Below are 19268 nucleotides of genomic sequence, written 5' to 3'. Positions count from 1 at the left end.
GGAGTCACTCCTTATTGACATCTATCATCTAGGCAGGATTCACTCTTTATCATCCAGGCAGGATTCACTCTTTAAAAACAATGTGCCACACAGATGTGGTGACAGGGGGATCAGCAGAGAGGATGGAGGGAAGGAGCAACAAAGAGATCCTTTCAGTCAAAGTCTCGCACCAACATGGCCATCTCACCCAGGGTTGTATTGGCTGTCTTCATTGTTCCATCACAAAGCACACAGGTTTATTTGGAGAGAAATTTGGAAGCTTTCCCGGTCCACCACCAACATGACTGAGACACCAGCTTCAGTAGAGCCAGAGTTGACAATAGAACAGAGCTTAAACTGGGCATTCACACCAAGCATGAGAATGAATGAACAGCAAATTTCCCCAAAGGAAGGTATTGTGGGTATAATTGGAAGGATGTTGACATCTGATGGACAGCAGTTCAATGTGCTTGGAAAGCCAAGCATCATAATTGGGCAAACTACAGTCTGGACTGATTTTCATATTCAGCTATTTCTTGAGCCCTTAACAGTAATGACCACCAGTGAAAGTAACTCCCTGCCAAGAGAACAGACAAGTCAGTCACACTTAGCGGAAGTTACAGGATACTGATTAGTTTTGACTTCCTCCACAACCTAAAAATTGTAGCTTGGTAAGATGACAGGCTACCAATACATGTCATAACATGTCCAGAGTGGCTTTATAATGTGGCACGAAACAAAGAGCAAAAATAAAACAGTCACTATTTCCCACTCTGGTTTGGGTTACACAAAAAGAAGCAGATGTGATTGCACCCTCAGATAACCCTCAGCATATTACAAGTCATGCATCATTTGCATGGAGAGGAGAATACCTCAGAGCATCGCACACACACACACACACACACACACACACACACACATTAATATATGAAGATATGAGATGAATATTGAAAGAGCCATGCTTTCCACAGTATCTAGCTAAGCCAGTTTTTATTGGGAAAAAAATCAATCATGAAAAACAAACAGTTGTCAACGGTTATCCACAAACACTGTAACTCTACTCTACCCGCTGGACGCAGTTGTTGAGCTCATTACTTCTTAATCAACATGCTGAGAGGCAGCAGAATGCGGCTGACGGTCCTTGTTTACTTCCAAATCTCCTTCTCAGGTGACCCGTCTGCCTCTTTTCCGACAACAACACATCGTCATCAGTGAGCCGAGGGTGTGTGTTCATGTTGGGTGGAGGATCAGACATTGATGAATTACATTTACATGTATGCTGAATAACAATAACTCTGTCTACGTTGGTTAAGATGGACAGATTTGTCTTTGAGTTACAGTATCTGAAATCTGATTCAGCCACAGGTCAGCTCTCGACCCAATTTGACTGAGATGAACAAGGAGATGTTTTAAAAGCACAGTGTCTAAAGCAAACTGTGGTCTTTAAAAAATATAGACGTTAGAGCTCATTGGAAAAAAAACAAACAGCTAGGCTTATCTATTGTGGCCTTTCCTGCACAGGTTGCCCTAAATAGATCACAGCAGATTGTGTGTATAATATGCCTTTATTCTCAGAATAACTAAAAATAATGATGACATCAATCAATGTGTTAATAATCGTTGGTCACATGGGGACACAAATTCATTTATTGATACCGTTGGACTCATAATAATGAGTCAGAGTGGCTGCACAGAGAGGGCTCAGCTGCTGCACGGAGCACAGCAGAGATATTGCACACAATGGTCTCTTGCCACAGGGCTGATGGGCTGTTAGGGGAAACTGCTCATGATGCAATCCCACAGGAGACTAGTAACACAACCATGGAGCTTCTTGATAGACCACAAAGTAGCTGCCAAGTACGACACTAATGCAGAATTGTACCACTAATATTTCAGTATGGTAAAGCCAGGGAAGTCCAACAAAAAGGAAGCAGTCGATAAGTCATACTAAAAATCAAATCAACATCAAATTCACATTTCTTTTAAAGGAAAAATATAACAAAATGATTATTGTAGCTGTGAACAGTTTATACGTTATTCCTGTGGTTGCTTTTTTCTTAAATATAAAACTTTAAAGTTAGCCTACATCATTATGGAAAGCATTATAATACTGAACATTTTGCTAAATATTTCAATGATCAATCATAATAATTTCTCTCTTATTTCACTTTTGTGATTTCTTATCTCCCATGTACTTATTTACAGTTTCACATAGAAACTGTACGGCTAAAGTCTTGTTTGAACTGACAGCACTAAGTAAATGTAAAATGTAATGGCTTGGTCTCTTGTCAGTGTAGTGAAGTATGACAGGCTGGTGAAACAGTGTTTATTGTATGAAGATACAAAAAAAAAAAAAAAAATGTAATTAGTTATTTACTACAAAAGTCAAACAGATGAAGATCCTGTCCTAAAGTATGCAGTTGGACATATTTATACCAGGAAAAGAAAAAGAGTGACTGATAATGATCTAAATTAAACAGCAAAGAGCAATCCTACATGACCCCAAGTTACCAGAATCCACTATATAGCATATTAGCTTTATGCAAACATTTTCACAACCCCACACCCTAACTCTGCCCTCATGACTGTTGTACAAGGGTGTTTTCACACTTAAACCAACAAGAGGTTTTTCTGGACACTGTTTGGCCCAAGAGTTTGGTAAGTTTACTCAAGTATGAAACCTGTCCAAGACAGGTGTGGTTCAGAAAAGCACTAAATCCACAACAAATGTGAAAGCTACTGTAAGTTCTGGGGCTGCTCACTAGAGTCATTTTACCTCTGTGGTGTGAATGCAAAGAGCACCGCACAAAACCCTCGTCTGGTGAAAATCTGCACTATTATGAGCCTTGTCACACCAAATTGTGCCTTACGACAGGACATGACTGATCTGGATATCATGCAAAAAGCATTGACAGCAAAAGTGCGTGCCTTACAAAAGTAGCACATTAGATGTAATAGACCGCATACAGTTTTGTCATGAATATTGCACAGTCTATCCACACTTTCAAAGGATTGTCGTGCCAAAACAGATATCACTCTTCCTCCCAAGTGGACCGAGTGTGAAACTGCCCTTACAACACTTCACATAAAAGCTGACTCACGTGCCACTTGCTAAATGGGCACATGATCAGGTTGAAGAGAGGGTTGGGGGATCCCGCCAAGCTGAGTCACTGTCCATTTTATTGCAACAACTTATGTGCGAGAAAAAGTGAAGACAAGTTTTTTTTTTTTTTTTAAACTGCAAAAGACGAAGTGCATACGCCTCTGTCAGTGTGTGTGTGTGTGTGACACGCAAACAGGTAGCTAAAACAGAGCAATCACACTGAACAAATACCTTTTTAGACAACCAAATAATTGACAAGAACTTAGTTTCTTTTCAAGCAGATAGGCATTGGTTCAACTCAGCGGGGAAGGAAAATAAACAGTCTGCAGAATTAAGCAGTGCCTCTCGACACAAAAGCAGCAGATGTTGTTTCGGAACAGGAAGTGTGGCCTTTGTGTAAAGGAAGTATATGACATGTTTGACTGGCCGCTAACTCTGTTGTGTTCTAATTAAAGTCTGACAGTTTTGTGATAGCATGCAACCAAAATGTAACAAACAAATAAATCACATTGTGCTCTATACACTTGAAATGATTTAAATGATGGAATTTACATTTAAACCTTTGTGGCACAGCCACACTGTAATGAGACTATGTTGTCTATGTTTTAAGGCACCAATGATGACAAAAGGACTAGTGGAAGATCATGTTGCTTATTGCTTTGGATAGAAAGGAACAGACAGAAATGAAAATCCATTGTCTTCATTATTTACACATGCAAATGCCACCCATTATAGTACTTGGCAGGCTGAAGAAAAAAAAAACATTCGCCATCACCTGCCACCCCAGACAGTGTGATCACTGTTTAACAGCAATAACTTGTCTTGTGTCATATGAGGCATCAGGCATCATCTCATATGTCCAACAGCCAAAAGGTCAGATTTGGGTTTGGGGTGTTTGCTAAATGTTGAGGTTTATCAGAGCAAAGAGGGGCCAGACAGTAAGGTGTGAAGATACAGATGGACCATATGCTGGTGTGGGTTCAGTGTTCGCTCGACTGGACACTGAGTAAGAGGCATGCTGCCTTCACGTCTGCCCTGTCTGCTTCTGAACAGAGCTTTCTACCTGCACCCAAGCCAAGTACACAAAGATGACCCAACAACACCACCGTAAAGTTCATGGAGCCGACAGTGAAACAAGCACATCACCTACACTTTCTTAACGTGTCAAATCCTAACAATTAAAAAGTATTTCTTTACACAAAAGCTTTACACACTCATAATTACAATAGAAAATGAACTAGAGAGAAGTTAGAAACAGTCATAATTGTCAAACTAGGTCAGGTTGCAACATGGGAGTGAGTCAGGCGTACGGTCATGCAGATTGGTTTAAAGCTGTTGGAGCTGCTGTCACACTGTTGGCAGGGGATGTTGCCTCAAGGGTCCCTCAGAGTCAGGTGGGGAGGATCCTTTTAATTTGTATGTTTACATTTAGCAAAGGCTATCCATGTTAAACAGGAATTACTGGATAAATGAATGTCTGTGAGAAACCTGGCATTGTACTTGAGTGCATTATACTGAAAGGGGTTTCTAATATTTCGTACAAAAAAAATTATAGAGTGCTAAAAAATATCTGTTTCTGTAATAGTCTCCTGAATTACACAACAAACTTAATAAATAATGAGGGTTGAGGGGTGTGAATCTTCACTGGTCTCACGTTTCGATTTAATTACGATAATCCTGTCGACGATTCAATATCACGATGCATCACCTCCTCGATATTATTACACATTACTACACATGGTTTTCATCAACAAATTCAAGCAGTCAGATATGTATGAACTCCCCTTTTTATTGTATCTGCTCTTAAAAAACACACTTCCTGATGGTACAGAGTCTGAACACCGCATATAGACAAAAGGCAAAAACCAAAAAAAACATTGGTAGGCAATAATCGATTATGGTCTGTCACTGCATCAATGCAGAATCGCCCACGTCCGCATCGCGATGCTCTATGCAATGATTCCTTTCAACACCCCTGGTAAAACACACGTTTTAGTCTACAACCTAATATATATATTTGTATGCTAGTTTGGAAACATTGGACTTTAAAATTGCTTTTTGACCTACAAGGCAAAGAGGTCGATATTATAATCGGACTCAGATGTGTCACTGCCATTCACTTTAAAATCAGTTCACTCATGTTCATTAACCTCCATTTGGTAAACATGCTCTTGTGTAACCTAGAGAAAGAGAATAACTGAGATGAGACATTGACCTAATGGATTATGTTTCTTGTTACTTCCAAATTTACATGCAATGCAATATTTGGGATAGCAATAGCAAGGTACTGTAATGGGTCATTTAATAGAGCAGCTCATTACTGAATTAGTCTGTTTATCAGATTGCACCATCCTAAGCACATCATTGCTTTAATTTTCAAATATAAAACCTGATTATCTTCTTTGGGAGGAGACCTCTCTCATTCTAGCAGCTACTCCATAATGAGACTAAAGATGGCGATGATGGGGACAAAACTGGGGCATTATTTTGATTGCCCATGGCTACATCAGCATTCAGCAACAATGCTGGGCCATCTCACTCAATTCAGATATCTCACAAGCAACCCTGTATATCAAGCACAAGCTCTAACACTTGTCAGGGTTTTCCAGCGGGCCTTTCAATTCGCTGCGGTTCCCACACCTACTGAAACAACCCTCAAACAGAATCACAGATCCACAGATTCAGGACTTTTCTATGCGAGTTCTCAGGTCACCAGCCTCAAACTCTCTACCCCTCCTTATCCAAGAGAAAACAACAACAAGCTAAAAACAATGCGTCCATTAAGGGTCTCTCTTTTTGGGGAGAGGATTGGGGTGGCCAGCCACAAAGGGGGACAGGGCAGTTTTGGAGAGGGAATGGGGGCCATTTTGGGGTCGACATGGCATGAAATTGAATAAATAAATGAATGAAGAAATCCCCTCTTTGTGGCCTGAGTGCAGCGGAGCCAGAGAATGGCCCGTGGCGTTGCCACAATGAGGGACCCCAGCAAACCTTAGTAGACTACTTTCTCTCTGAAGCCGTAATTCACATCCCTCCCCAACCCTCCAAAAACTCCCTCAGCTCCCCTTCACCCGCCAACCAGTCTCTCGCTGTCTTCCAAGAGAAACCCTTTTTGGCAGAGCCAATCACCAAAAGACAAAGTCTTCTTTGAGTCTTGTCCAGTTTTTTTTTCTTTTCCCACTCTCACTCACTTCCGCTTTGAAGGACTTTAAACTTTAGGGCTCTTTGAGTAGCCCACATGGGCGGAAACCAAACACTACAGGGGGATGTGTCAGTGTCTCGACCACAGAGGACAGACAGGCAGCAATGACCAGATACTTCTTGTTGTTTAAGACTGCCCACTCATCAAGCCCTAATAGGCTCTGTTGCATTAATGCATGTATGATGATGAATATGTGAAATACAAACTTTCAATAACACTTGCAGTGAAAAATCTCTCAGCCTGGATCTGGCTTAGAAAGCGTGTGTTATAAATATCCTATGATATCTCCACTTTTTCAGGTTGTTAAACAGTTTCTGTCACACAATTAAAGACTCACTCGCAATTCTGTCACTCATTACACATCTATAAGAACAAAAGACAGAAGCATGCAACACTTGTTCTCACATACTCCCCTTGTGAGAATTTAGATGTAAATAGCTGTTAAAATTATCTAACCTTATCTATATTTGACATGTTTATTTATTCAAGTCTCCACTGCTGAAATTACATTGTCTTCACAGAGAACGTTCATCTTTCAGTTCATCTCTGCCAGTGCTTGATGCTCAGCACAGGCTTGTCCGTGGACCTCCTTCTGAGTGGCGTTCCCGTTGAGGGGTGACATGTGGTGATCAGGAGATAACATCATGGACCAGATTGCAGAGGCCATCTGGACGTTTTGGACGCAAGTTTTTTTGGTGCTGACAGACGTAGGGAATCACAGACTGGATCAGAGTGCGGTGAGTATGGTGTTGAGTGAGCCATCAGAGATATGTGAAGCTTCCAACAGACCAAAGTCCAGCTACAGAAAAAGACGTAGCACAGCTGATCATTTAAGCTACATTCAGTTAGAAATGTTCTATAGTTTCCATAACACCTGTGTGTTTCAGAACAAAAATCATGCGTTTGCTTTCATATATGTGACATAACCAAGCAAAACTAAGAATGCCACACCTTGTACTCAGCTGTGCAGACATAAACAGTGTCGAGGGCACAGACAGAGAGAAAATAGTGGAAAGAACCAAATGAGTGTGCCATACTACACAATAATGGTCATTTGGCAAAGCAGGGGGGAAGATCATAGAAAACACCCACTAGATCTGACTAAAACTGTTTTTAACAACCCGATAGAGAACATTTTTTAATGGACGGACAGACAGACAACAGCTAGTTAGAGCCTTCTCTGTCTGAAAAAAAAAGTCTTATTATTCTAGCTCTGAAAACACTGATGCAACTGACCTACATTATATCTCAATATCTTATTTTGGCAGCCACTAAGGCCGACTTGTGTTACTTTCCACTTCTGGAAGTGATGCTTAGGATCATTTTCACAATGTTTCCTCTTAAGCAAAAGTACAGCAGAAGGATATGTGATCATATGATGAAAACAGACAACAGTCCTGGTAAAATCCCAATTAAAACAAGGGCCCCAATTCACTCACAGGTGTTGTTTTCTGTTACATGTCTATCCTGTAAAGGGCTACGTAAACCACCTGGAGGCAAAAAATTCTTTTTCCAAATACTGCCTGTGGTAATTCATTATGTCAAACGTAGTACCTTTCCTAAAGGTTTCCTGTCAGCATGTGAGAACACAATCATCACAGAAACAGCTTAAGCATGTATGACTCAGGCCTTTAATCATGCCATGTTAGTTGGCAAAAAATGTCATCGCACTGAACAAATGTCAAAATAAAAGCCCTTCGGCAACCAGCCCCAAGAATTTGTCAGCAGCTGTTGTGAACACTTATAACAACAGTCATCAGCCTGTTTAACTTGTGGGGTTAAATAACATCAATAGACAAAGATCTCCACTAACTGGTAAAGGGAAACTGTTTATCTGAGAGCTAATATTTAACAAAGTGACAAGAAAATTACAGCATATGCCTTTTTTGTTTTCAACTGTGTGAATGTTCTTTGTTCGTAGTCGTGGTAATTAGCTAGAAAAGTTAATCCAGCAGTGTTCTGTCTTCCGTGCATCTTCCCACCACTTTTACATCATTCCACCTCTCACTCAGGCTGTCACACGCGGTACGCTCTATTGGCATTCTTACGCTGAACAAGGCATCATTAGACACACTTTTCATTCAGTGTTGACACAACACATAAACCAACAGTCTGTCAGAGGAAGTGATAATGCTACTTTAAGACTGCAGACCAAAGTAATGCATGAAAGAGACAAGAATGAACTGGAAAGGAAGCGCCATTCATAGCGACATCTCCCACCGGTGCACATATCTTACATTAGTAAGTCCACTTGATCCACTCTGGATAACTGGACACCAATTTTATTTAAACATTTCAAATGAGATGGATTGGATCGGTCCACTTCAAAATAGATTTGTGAAACTGCTTCTGTACCATGTAATGAAAGACAAAAGAAGACCTACTTTTAGGATTGCGTTGGGTAGTGTGTGTTGTGTGTGTGAGACACTCCTTTGTCCCATTGTGTCCTGTGAGCAGCTTCCTGGCTGGACAGCACACAGGCCTTTACTCTGACCCACCTGATCGGGCAACACATCAGCAGTCCTGTAATTGAAGCCAGGCTTTATCAAACCTCTTTTCCATATTCTCTACATCCAAGAAGCTTTGTGTAAAGTTGTTCTATGGTTGTTTTGTTTTTCAGCATTTTTCCACAAGGTAAATGACCTCCGACCTTAAAAAGAAGCCACACATCTGGTTGTATTTGAGAAAGCAAACAAACATCGTAAGCCTGCTGCCACAGTTCGTAAACCAAATAAGAAGCTCCCCGGGGAAAGTCTATGCCACGTCAGGTATCCATCCATCCTATTCATTCACCCTTCAAGATATTCTCAAAAACATGCTGCACAGCTACTGCACCCAGTATCCACCCTGAGAAACTACATGTCCCAACTTTGTCCAGGTCGTGTTGTCCAAGGGACATTCGAGATCTCATGTTGCCGCGCTATTACAATTCAGGCCAGGTCATCCACTGTATCATATATCAGCCTGTTGACGAGCACTTCACAGCGCTTCTCATATACACAGTGGTAGTGTCTCTTATTTGGTGTTTGCTCCAGTCATAAAAAGATCCCTGTTAACCAAACAGTGCATCTGAAAAGTATCTCTGCTCTGCATTCTTGGCATTGCGTGGTCTAATACTTGACACAGTGAACACTAATGGCTTCTAGCTCATGACTTTCTTACGTCCACACACCTTAGATTCAGAAGGACAACTAAGTCAACATTCACAAAAGCCACCCTTCCACACTGATCATGTACTTCTCTCCTATGCTAATTCACAGCTGTAACAATCTGAAAGCATATCTGGTGGAGGGAAGGAAGAGGAGGAGGTGTTTTTTTTTTTGACATCATACCTCCGGGTGTTACAGTGGTTTAGACTTGTTAACTTGAATTCTTAAAATTCCTGCTGCAGTCTTATGCCTCAAAGAAATGGCTTATCAACACACATGACTAAAAAAAAAAAGCACTAAGATTAAGTTGGAAACTGGCATTTACCCCCATTTATGTAACACCCTGCATTGTGAAGAGTTAGTCTGGCACTGTGTGGCAAAAGCTACACTGCAAGGTACCAATTGTGCAGAGTGAGATGGGAGGGAGCACAGTGGCAAGTTAAAGCAGTGGTTTATGCATTGACCTCAGGTTAAGGTAATGCTACAGGTCTTAGAGTGCAAACGTCTCTGACAACAGCCACTGGTTTGGAAACAGACGGCCCACAAAACAAGTTAGACACGTTGTTTTGAACTCTAACCAAAAATCCAAAGCCTGTAGATAACATCTAGCATGATCAATCGAATGGAAGGGCACACTATTTTTAAACCAAAAGGTTTAGTTCTCTCTCCTTTGCTTCATTCTACGCCAGCATATCTGGTTCAACTTCAACTTCATACCGCCTGATTAAACTAAGCCTTATAGCGACAGCTAGGCCTGCACGATTAATCGTTATAAAATCGCGATCTCGATTCACCCTGTTCACAATTAAATTTTTAAATAACAGATTTTTTTTGGATTTTTTTTTTTATGACTTTGATTCTCATTTAATTTTATGAGCCGACTGCATCACAAACGCTACTACTTTCTTCTGTGAGTTTTAAACATAGACTGTATAAAAAAGGTTTTAAAGCGCTCCCAAGCGCTGCAATGCTCTACCTTCTCTTCATTAAAGCTTCTATATTTACAGGCTTGTGGTGATGTGCAAGGTGCTATAGGTGCCATGGTTCATGTGTGCAATAAACATTACACTTTGTGAGAAAAAAATGGTGGCAGAGAATCGTGATATCAATTCTAAGCTAAAAAAATTGTGATTCATATTTTTCCCCGAATCGTGCAGGCCTAGCGACAGCTATACTGTAGGTAAAGAGAAGTATTTCCACTCTTGTTATGGGTAACAAGAGTACAAAGTCACATGTTCCTGCGGGCCGTGGTGGATGAGATGGTAAAGAAATATGGTCCGGTCTGGGGTTTTTTTTTTTTTTTTATCGTTTTTAACTGCTCTTTAATGTTTCACGTAAAGCACTTTGAATTGCCCTGTTGCTGAAATGTGCTATACAAATAAAGCTGCCTTGCCTTGATCTTTTAAAGGTTTGATTAATCTGGAAATTACAAGATATGATGAGACTCTGTATCTGTATCCCATCTCTCAAGTCTTACTAAGCAGCAGTAGGGAGTTTAAAGCCCAGTAATAATAAAAACCCTTGCAAAACCCCAGCAGTCTGCCATAGTAACTGTTCTACCTGCTGTTAGGACTCCATGGGCTGTTTTTTTCCCTTCACTCTTGCTATATACATATGATGTGTGCCTGTGTTTGTATGACTTCAGTGGGGCTGAGGTTGCAGTGAACTAAAACCACTAGCGTTGTGGCCAAGATGAGAGTTAGAATCTGAAGCTATTTATACCCCCCTAGCCCAGAGAAACTTCATGTTGGTCTTTCCCACCAAGTGGGGAGGGCTGGAGAGATGGAGCGGAGAAAAAAGAAAGGAAAGAGGTAGACACAGGCTCAAGTTTGGAGAGGAAGCTCAAGGCTGGCTTCCTGCACGTCTGTCTTCCTGGGCACCAGTCGGATAATGTGTTTGTATGAACGTACACGTGCCACCCTGTTTGCTTAGCAAGTCTTGTCAACAGTAACTACAGGTGTATTTAAAAGTCAACAACAGCAAAAGAAGAGAAAGCGGTGTGAAAAAAAACTGTGGCTATAAAAGTGTTCGTGCAGTTACACACCAAAAAAAAAAATTACATTTATCCACACAAACACACATCAGTATTATACATGTGTAATCTCACTTGTGTGTGGCCCAAAGCAAGGGTCACAGAGGGCAGGGTTTCCAGATGTTTCCTATTATCCCGCAGCCTGACGAGACCTTCCTGGTCACCCTTCTCTCAGTCTCACACTTCTCAGAATTAAGAAGGAAGGTCAAAAGCTGACTAACTTATTGGAACACACAATTCCACTGTTGTCCTAAGTGGACAGGATTTACTAAAACATGGGTCAGTGTGGTCAAAATAAAGCGACAGCAGTTTGCAAACCCTCCTTTTTTTATGGTTTTAAAAGAAAATCCCTCACTTCTACTGGGTATGACGCCACTGACCGTATTCCTGTCATAGTCGGAGATAGTTGCGTGGATTAAATCAACAAAGCGCTTCCCTGAAGAAAATCCCCACTAATCTATGGCACTAAGAAACGATCAATTCAGACACAAACAAGGGAATTTGCTTCAACAAAAGCATGCTAAAATAGCATCACCATAAACTTGGAATTGAAAAAGGATGAGACTGCTTCCACTCCACCTGAAAGAGGCAATAGATTTGGAGATTCACACTGAAGACTGAATCCTCTAATCCCTCTTTTCACACCTCCAACCCCCTTCTCACCTCTTCTCCTCCCACCATCCCCAGCACATTGGATCAGGTTGTGGAAGAGCACAAAGAGAGATGGAAAATAAATCAGTGATAGGGCAATAGAGAGACGTGGGCGGCCAACAGCGAGCTGCCATTCAATCTGCCACTGTTCAATTTCTATCCCTGACATGGGTGGGAAACCCTGAGGAAAACAAAACTGTCAAGATGACCTCAGATAAGAAAGAAGATGAGGGGGTCTACATAAAAAAAAAAACTAAACACTTGGCTATGGTAATGTATTTTGGACTTAAAACGTCCTGATATCTCTTGTGTGACTGCAGAAATTGTTACAGTGATCTATACATTAACAGTTTGTCATGCTGTGGTGTCAGTTCCACAAGTTCACCATATAGGACAGTGGCATCAGGAGAATAGAAAGCATTGCATCCTCAATCCATGTTGTGTTTTCAGTCGTAGGTACAGTTTCTTCACTGGGAAAAACACCTCTCTTTGTAATTTTAAACTCCTGCCGATTAATGAGGACCATGGTTAACTGCTCCTCAGATCTCTGCAGGGTAAATCCAGACAGCTAGCTAGACTATCTGTCCAATCTGAGTTTTCGGTAGCACGACTAAAATATACACGTTCCACCAAAACAAGTTCCTTCCCGAGGCTATTTTGCAGCGGCACCGTGGCTCCGTCCGGCCGCCCATGACGATTGGGATTGGTTTAAAGAATGCCAATAAACCGGAGCACGTTTTTCTCCCATCCCGGAATGCTGTGTGGACTAGCCAGACCCTCCTCCGCAGCACTGTGGAGGAAGGTCTGGCAATGCAAGACTAATAAAAAGCAGCCAGTCAAATATGTGAGAAAACATCCCTTATGAAACTAAGTCTTGGAAACACAAATAACTGCTTAGAGAACAATCTGATTCTATTCTATAACCAATCGCATTCTTCATTCCCCATCACTGCTTTAGCCTCTTCACACTGAGGGACTATGCATCTCCAACCCACCTACCCCCCACCCTGAACCACTCTATATCTTTATTGAAACCAAATGTTCTGAGTTCCCACAGCCAGATTTCCCTTATCAACACCACAGTGAGCTGCATGGTGACAAAGCCTCGGCTCCCACTTAGGGAAGGGGAGCAGACTCAGCTGGACCCTGGACGGAGAGCATGGGAGGTATTTGAAGGCGATTGGTGTCGGTGGAGGAGGACTGATATTTCTTATTTCTCTTGTCCATGTACTCCCTTAGTAATCTAAGCCACTGAGCCCCGATGCCACAATGTCCTCCATATGGAGATTCAGTGGATTTTGGAATGGTCTAAATGCACGCACAACATTATACGATCATATATAGGGTACATTAATACAGAGCAGCATTCTTTGGCATCAAGGCTTGTTTACACAGTGCCCATATGTGAAGATGACTAGTAATGAGAGCAATCGTAGGGATCTATTCCAGCCTACAGAAACACTTGTTAACAAGATACATTTTATGATGCATTAAAAAACAGTCTACCTGTTTTTACAGTACACATAACTGGCATTTCCTTTTTATACCAAAAAGGATGATTCGTTGTTTTGAGTATTGATTACCAGAAAGAAGCATTTACTATCAAACTGTGAATGTTGAATTGAATTGAATTAGTATACCATCCTTAGCTACCCATGAATCCCAACAACAAAACCCTATAGCCTTACTGACTGAAGGCTTGGTTGTATAAAAGGGCATTCTATGCAAAGACACAGGTGATAACAGAATATCTCTCAAGCCCGACTCCCCTCTGGCTACACACCGTATGGCTCAAATCAAGACATGCCAATTGATGTGATGATGGGGAGGAGCATGGTGGAGGGCACTGGCACTGACAGCTTTCAGATGTTCACAGGAAAAAGCTCCCAGACTTCTCTAATAAATCACTGGGGCTTTGTCTTTATCATGTCAGAACTGGGTTTGGGGGGGGAGTGAGGTCAGAGCATGTCCCTCTGCTGCCTGGTCTGTCTTGTAACAGAAGATAAGCAATGGCTGCTTCCTGGTAACTGTGAAAGGAAACTGTACCACCGAGATTGGCCCCCAAATGGTGTAGAATTTAAATACATTAAGTAAACGAGTTCAGGCTTGGTTGCATGCATCATCTTGAAGCTATATTATATGGGTATAATCTGGAGAAAGGAATACTTCACTGACTTGAAGTCTATATGATAATTTGGTGTCTTCGAATCATTGTGCTAGTGTGAACTGTCTGTACAGATGAATAGAACTATTTCAAGAACTTTGAGGAAGTTCCTTAACGCATGACAGCACAAGAGAAAGAGGGAACCATGACCATGTTTGAAAAAGATGTTGAAATTAGAAAATGAACAGAATAATTTGCATCATTCATTCTTTCAAGAAACAGCAAGTAAAACATAACAATCAACAGTTGCCTTGTCAACCTTCGAATCAGTATGGCAAAGAAAGTAAGAAAAGCCTGAATTCCTACCAGCTTTGGGTTATGTTTTGTAGCTGACCCTGACATTTGCCCTTGATGTGGAGAGGGCAACAAAAGAGGTGATTTCCCTACAGCAAGCAATGAAGCATTCTAACAACGTCACGTTAATCGTGTCACATTAAATGCAGCCAATTTGGAGTTAACCACACACTGACTTTGTCACAGCTGGAAGCAGAAACCACCTGCACTGTGCAAGCACCACAGATGACACGGCAAGGATGAGGGGAGGAGAAAGACAACAAAAATGACAAGGAGAAGTGACTAATTGAATGGTTTCCTGCAGGTGGAAGCCATCTATACTGGCACTGTGTTGGTGGCTGAAAGGAGTGTGTAAAATTACCAGTACGTCTATTTATCAAAGGCAGCTGATGTACAATGAGTGAATAAGTAGCTGTGCTTTAATGGTTTCTTATCTCTGTCTGGGAAAAGGGAGGTGTGGTGACTGCTCATGAATATCTTTTTATTTGCAAAGCAAGTGTGGATTGAGCTCTCCTTTGATTAGTTTGAGCCTGAGCTTTAACACACAATGGAGAGGTGTGAATGATGCCCCCCCCCCCCAGCATTGATGCCCATGCGGAAAACACCATGTCTAAATTTTAACAAATCTGCATAGGAATATGTTTCTCACATTAACTTCATATTTTCAATGACAAAATTAGGCTAAAATGCAGCAAGTTAGACACAGCTACGTCTATGCTTATAACATCTCCAGAAGGCTGCCCTCTCAGAATAAAGCTGTCAAATCAAAGTAGGCCTGTATGTGAAGATGCCGCAAACAAAGGCTGTCAACCAAAGCTGCGAGGTGTGTCTCTGCAGAATGTTTATATATATAATAATAATAATAATAATAAGATGGGATTAAAAATTAGATACAAAACAGATAAGCTACTCTGGTGTACAGAACTTCACGCCAAACTCAATACACGTTGTTGGTGGTTTATCTTGATACCCAGCCAGTAAAGCTACAGCGGAGGGGAAATATTAAAGTTTATTATATCTTGCAACGTGTGTCATTTAATGTACTGTATGTATACCGAATTGAAGAGTGTAGCCTATCATTTCATAAAATGTCACCAGTTGTCTAATACAACGCACGAGACGTGTATGTTTGTCAAAAGGAAAGACAAACTTGAATTGTAAAATGTATCACTAGGGTTTGGCTTAATTTTCTTCCCGTGAAGGAGAGAGCGGAACGTGAACATAAGCAACATGAAAGGTAATGTCAAACTTACCGACTGAAGGAAAAGCAATGTCCGAACATAATCCCTCTCGGTGTTGAGTATTTCATTTAAAACACAAAGCCTGAGCCGCTGCTGTCGGTCCGACTCCTTGATGGCGTGGATACCGTTCTCATGATGCCCGTCGTCCTCTTCCATGATGGTAATTTAACCCTCAGAAACGTTGCTCTCTACAGAAATACTCTTCTTTTTTCTAAGTATCCACACTTTGCTGAGTTGTTGCAATTCAGTCCATCTTGCAGCAGCACGTTTTCCAAAATCCTCACGAGCAGTGATGCGCAACGCAGCACACACGCCGGAGATAAAGTTCACCAAAAGTACCAAACAACAAGCGGAGAGCCTGGCTGTGTGGTCGCAACACCAGCTGAGAGCGAGCGAGGCAACAGTAGATCAGTTCAGAGTCAGACTGTAGAGACGGCAGAGACTGGAGGAGGAGGAGGAGGGACCCAGTGCCAGAGACACACACAGGAGCCACAGCTCACTTCTGCAGCGAGCACACAAACAAACAACACGTTCACAATTAGGCCTACAGGTAGGCTATATCTGTACCCGAAGGCTATAGCTTACATTGTAGTACTGCACAATCTACAGAAAATTAAACATCTCAATATATTATAAAGTAAAGTCATTAGGTGCCACAATGACACTAGGAATATTAAATGAGTGGCTCCAAAGTAAACAATAAATATATCATGCAAGAACTAGAAATTACAGCTGCACTTAACTCAGCCTGCTTACTAGGGAATGCATTAAACACACTTTAAACCCATATAAATATATCAAAACATGAAATAAAATATTCAAACAAATAGCTTACAGTAACGTTGCACACTAAAGTCCTAAACTGAGTCCCACAGTCACGATTTTGCATTTTTTGCCCTTTTGAACAATGAATGTAATTTGTAAGATGGACACATTACTGTCAGGCAAACATTAAGTGGAGAAATAATTCTAAAAGATTAAAATGGCAGCTAATATTTATAATGTTTATACAGAAATTCAAATGTCAACATTCCTCCCTAGTCAAAAATATAGCTATATGCTAGCAACTTAGCTAGACAGACACGACTTTCAGGTTTTATGAAAAATGTACCTAGACGTTTGTTTTAAAGTAAGGATTTAATTAGCTAAGAGTGACGACCTTTAACGCTATTAAATATTTAAAAATGTTAAATAATGTTGAGTAGCTAGCTAAGTCAGCTAAATATTTTGCCGTTACCTATCACAATCATAGACAGTAAAAGTATCCCACCTGTAGCTAGCGTTAGCTAGTAATTTTAAGAGGAAGGCGCCCTCTGGTGGATAGAGGTACAACGAGCACAGGTAATCTGATAAATAACTCCTTTCAAAACGGGTAACACGCTCCGGGACAAAGTCAGGTCTAGTAGCAACCACTTTAATTTGTAATGTGTTAAAGAAGCACTACTCTGTGCACTGTCTCGTGCCTTGACTCCATCCATATAGAACGCGGGCTTATTTGAGTCTCGTGCCTAATATGCTGCTGGGCTGCTGGAGTCGATTTCCCCCCAGGAAATCCGAAAATTACTGTCATCTGGATCATGGATGGGTTGGTGCAGTATTAATACGAACTCAAATGGTAACTTTTCAATTTAAACCAGTTCTATGAACAGCGTAAGGGCTTGTCCTTGTTGGTGTATACACGGGTGCATAAAGAAGGAAGGCGAAAAGCTTGATTTATTAAGCTTACATGATACAAGACTCGCCGTTATGGGTAGACCGAGTAAAAATGATATTTTCGGTTACAGCACGTTAATATTTCATTACAGCTTCAGTGCATGGAGGCACACTTACTCAGTGGTGTGGTCTACGTGATACGCAGGTATACTCACTAAGAAAGCTCCAGGATTTCCATATATCCACTTAAAAATGCGCAATGACACACAACATACTTTCCATTATATTTTTGACATATTTTGAATTTGAGGTTTTTCTTTTCTTTGCATAGGCTTAATAAAGGTATTTCAGCTGTGAATTTGTGCATACAAGTGTATCACTTTTAAAAGTCCCATTCTGGCCCATACATATACAGTACAGTATACCCACTACAATACATTAGACTAACCACTGCACCTACTGGCACAGGTCTCGACCATAGACTGTATGAAGTCTCGAACTGGAGCTGTTGGCTGTTTTATCAAGATTATATCCGGCTTGTTTCACTGCACTCATACACCAGACCACTGTTCTGCCACAGGCCACATTATAACAGAAGAATTGAAATGTCTGCATTTTATTCAGGGGTAATTTTGGTTCTAACTAACTAATGGCAATTGAGATCTAAATCTAAAGGCTAAGTTGCTTCTGGAATGGAAACAAAGTCTATCAATTAAATATTAAAAAGTAAAAGTGGAACTTAAATTGTATTCCTCATAGGCATCCTGTTTACAAAAAGTCAAATATTAGGAATGGGAAAAATTAAAATGTCAATAATAGTTTTAATTGATGCATGTTACATTCAATACCCATGATGCTCCCACACATAATTGCATACATAACTTTTTCTCGCCATCTCAGATGTGGAATGCAACAGACAACTTGTAAATGCCTTACACTGTCATATATTTACATATTATCCTCCGCTTCTGTACATGGCAAATCTTTAAATATGATCAAACATCAGAGGAGTAACATAGGATACAATGTATAACTGATTGTATGTAGTTTCTCTGAAGCATATTTAATGTACTTTTTTCCTTCCAAATAAAGGCATGTGCATAAAGCACTGTCATAAAAAGTGAGTCATACAATTAGACATGACAGGTTAAAAACTCCATGACGCCTCTTCTTCATTCATATTTCACAAGATAAAACTTCCTTCAGCAGGGTTTTCTTTCAAAATGCACAAAAGTACAAAAGGACATGTAAGGTAACCAAAGGGAATAGAAAATAAACATAAAATGTGCTCAGTGCATTAAGACTTTCCAATACAACAAAGAAACTAGAGGTGTTTGCCCTGTTCAATCTCTGTGATAAATAAATTCACATTGTTACAGGCAGACAGTGAGAGGGCTTGAATCAAAACCAAAGTACAGTGTGAGTAAACAGAAGTGAGAAAATAAAGTGAAGCAAAAAAAGTTACTAAAATGTGTGAAGGCAAAGCTGCACATTTGTTATCCAAACCGAATATATATCTGAAAGTTAAAGATTCTCTTTCTGGGTTTAAAATTAAAAAAAAATATTATAGCTCAGACCAGCCAAAATGCAAGCTGTATATAATGCTGTTACCTACATTGAGTGTTTTGGCCTTTGAATACATCACCATAGATTTGTTTGGAGGAGCAAGACACTTCAACTGTGCTATAGTTCGGTTTGGTATTGGCAGATACTTCAAACCTAAAATGTCTTTGTGATCATTTCATATTACCCCTGCAAACATCATATGCAAACTCTGGGAGCTCTCTAACTACCCTCATA

At 40.6% G+C, this 19268-nt stretch overlaps 1 protein-coding gene across 2 annotated transcripts in view; it reads right to left on the bottom strand.

Annotated features, from left to right (window-relative positions):
• The window catches only part of prex1 (phosphatidylinositol-3,4,5-trisphosphate-dependent Rac exchange factor 1), an 86720-nt gene extending 70453 nt beyond the window's left edge, over positions 1-16267 (bottom strand). The window contains exon 1 of one of the 2 annotated variants that reach the window (XM_036008417.1): positions 15828-16267. In XM_036008417.1, the coding sequence (XP_035864310.1) occupies positions 15828-15971 (144 nt within the window). In that variant the 5' untranslated portion in view covers positions 15972-16267. The remainder of the gene's footprint in view (positions 1-15827) is intronic. The other variant, XM_031286480.2, reaches the window with a different exon arrangement.
• Between the last annotated feature and the right edge of the window lie 3001 nt (positions 16268-19268).

This window comes from Sander lucioperca, chromosome 12, assembly GCF_008315115.2.
Source record: "Sander lucioperca isolate FBNREF2018 chromosome 12, SLUC_FBN_1.2, whole genome shotgun sequence".
NCBI lineage: Eukaryota > Metazoa > Chordata > Actinopteri > Perciformes > Percidae > Sander > Sander lucioperca.
The sequence above is the reverse complement of the archived record's forward strand: the minus strand, read 5'-3'. Positions and strand labels throughout refer to the sequence as shown.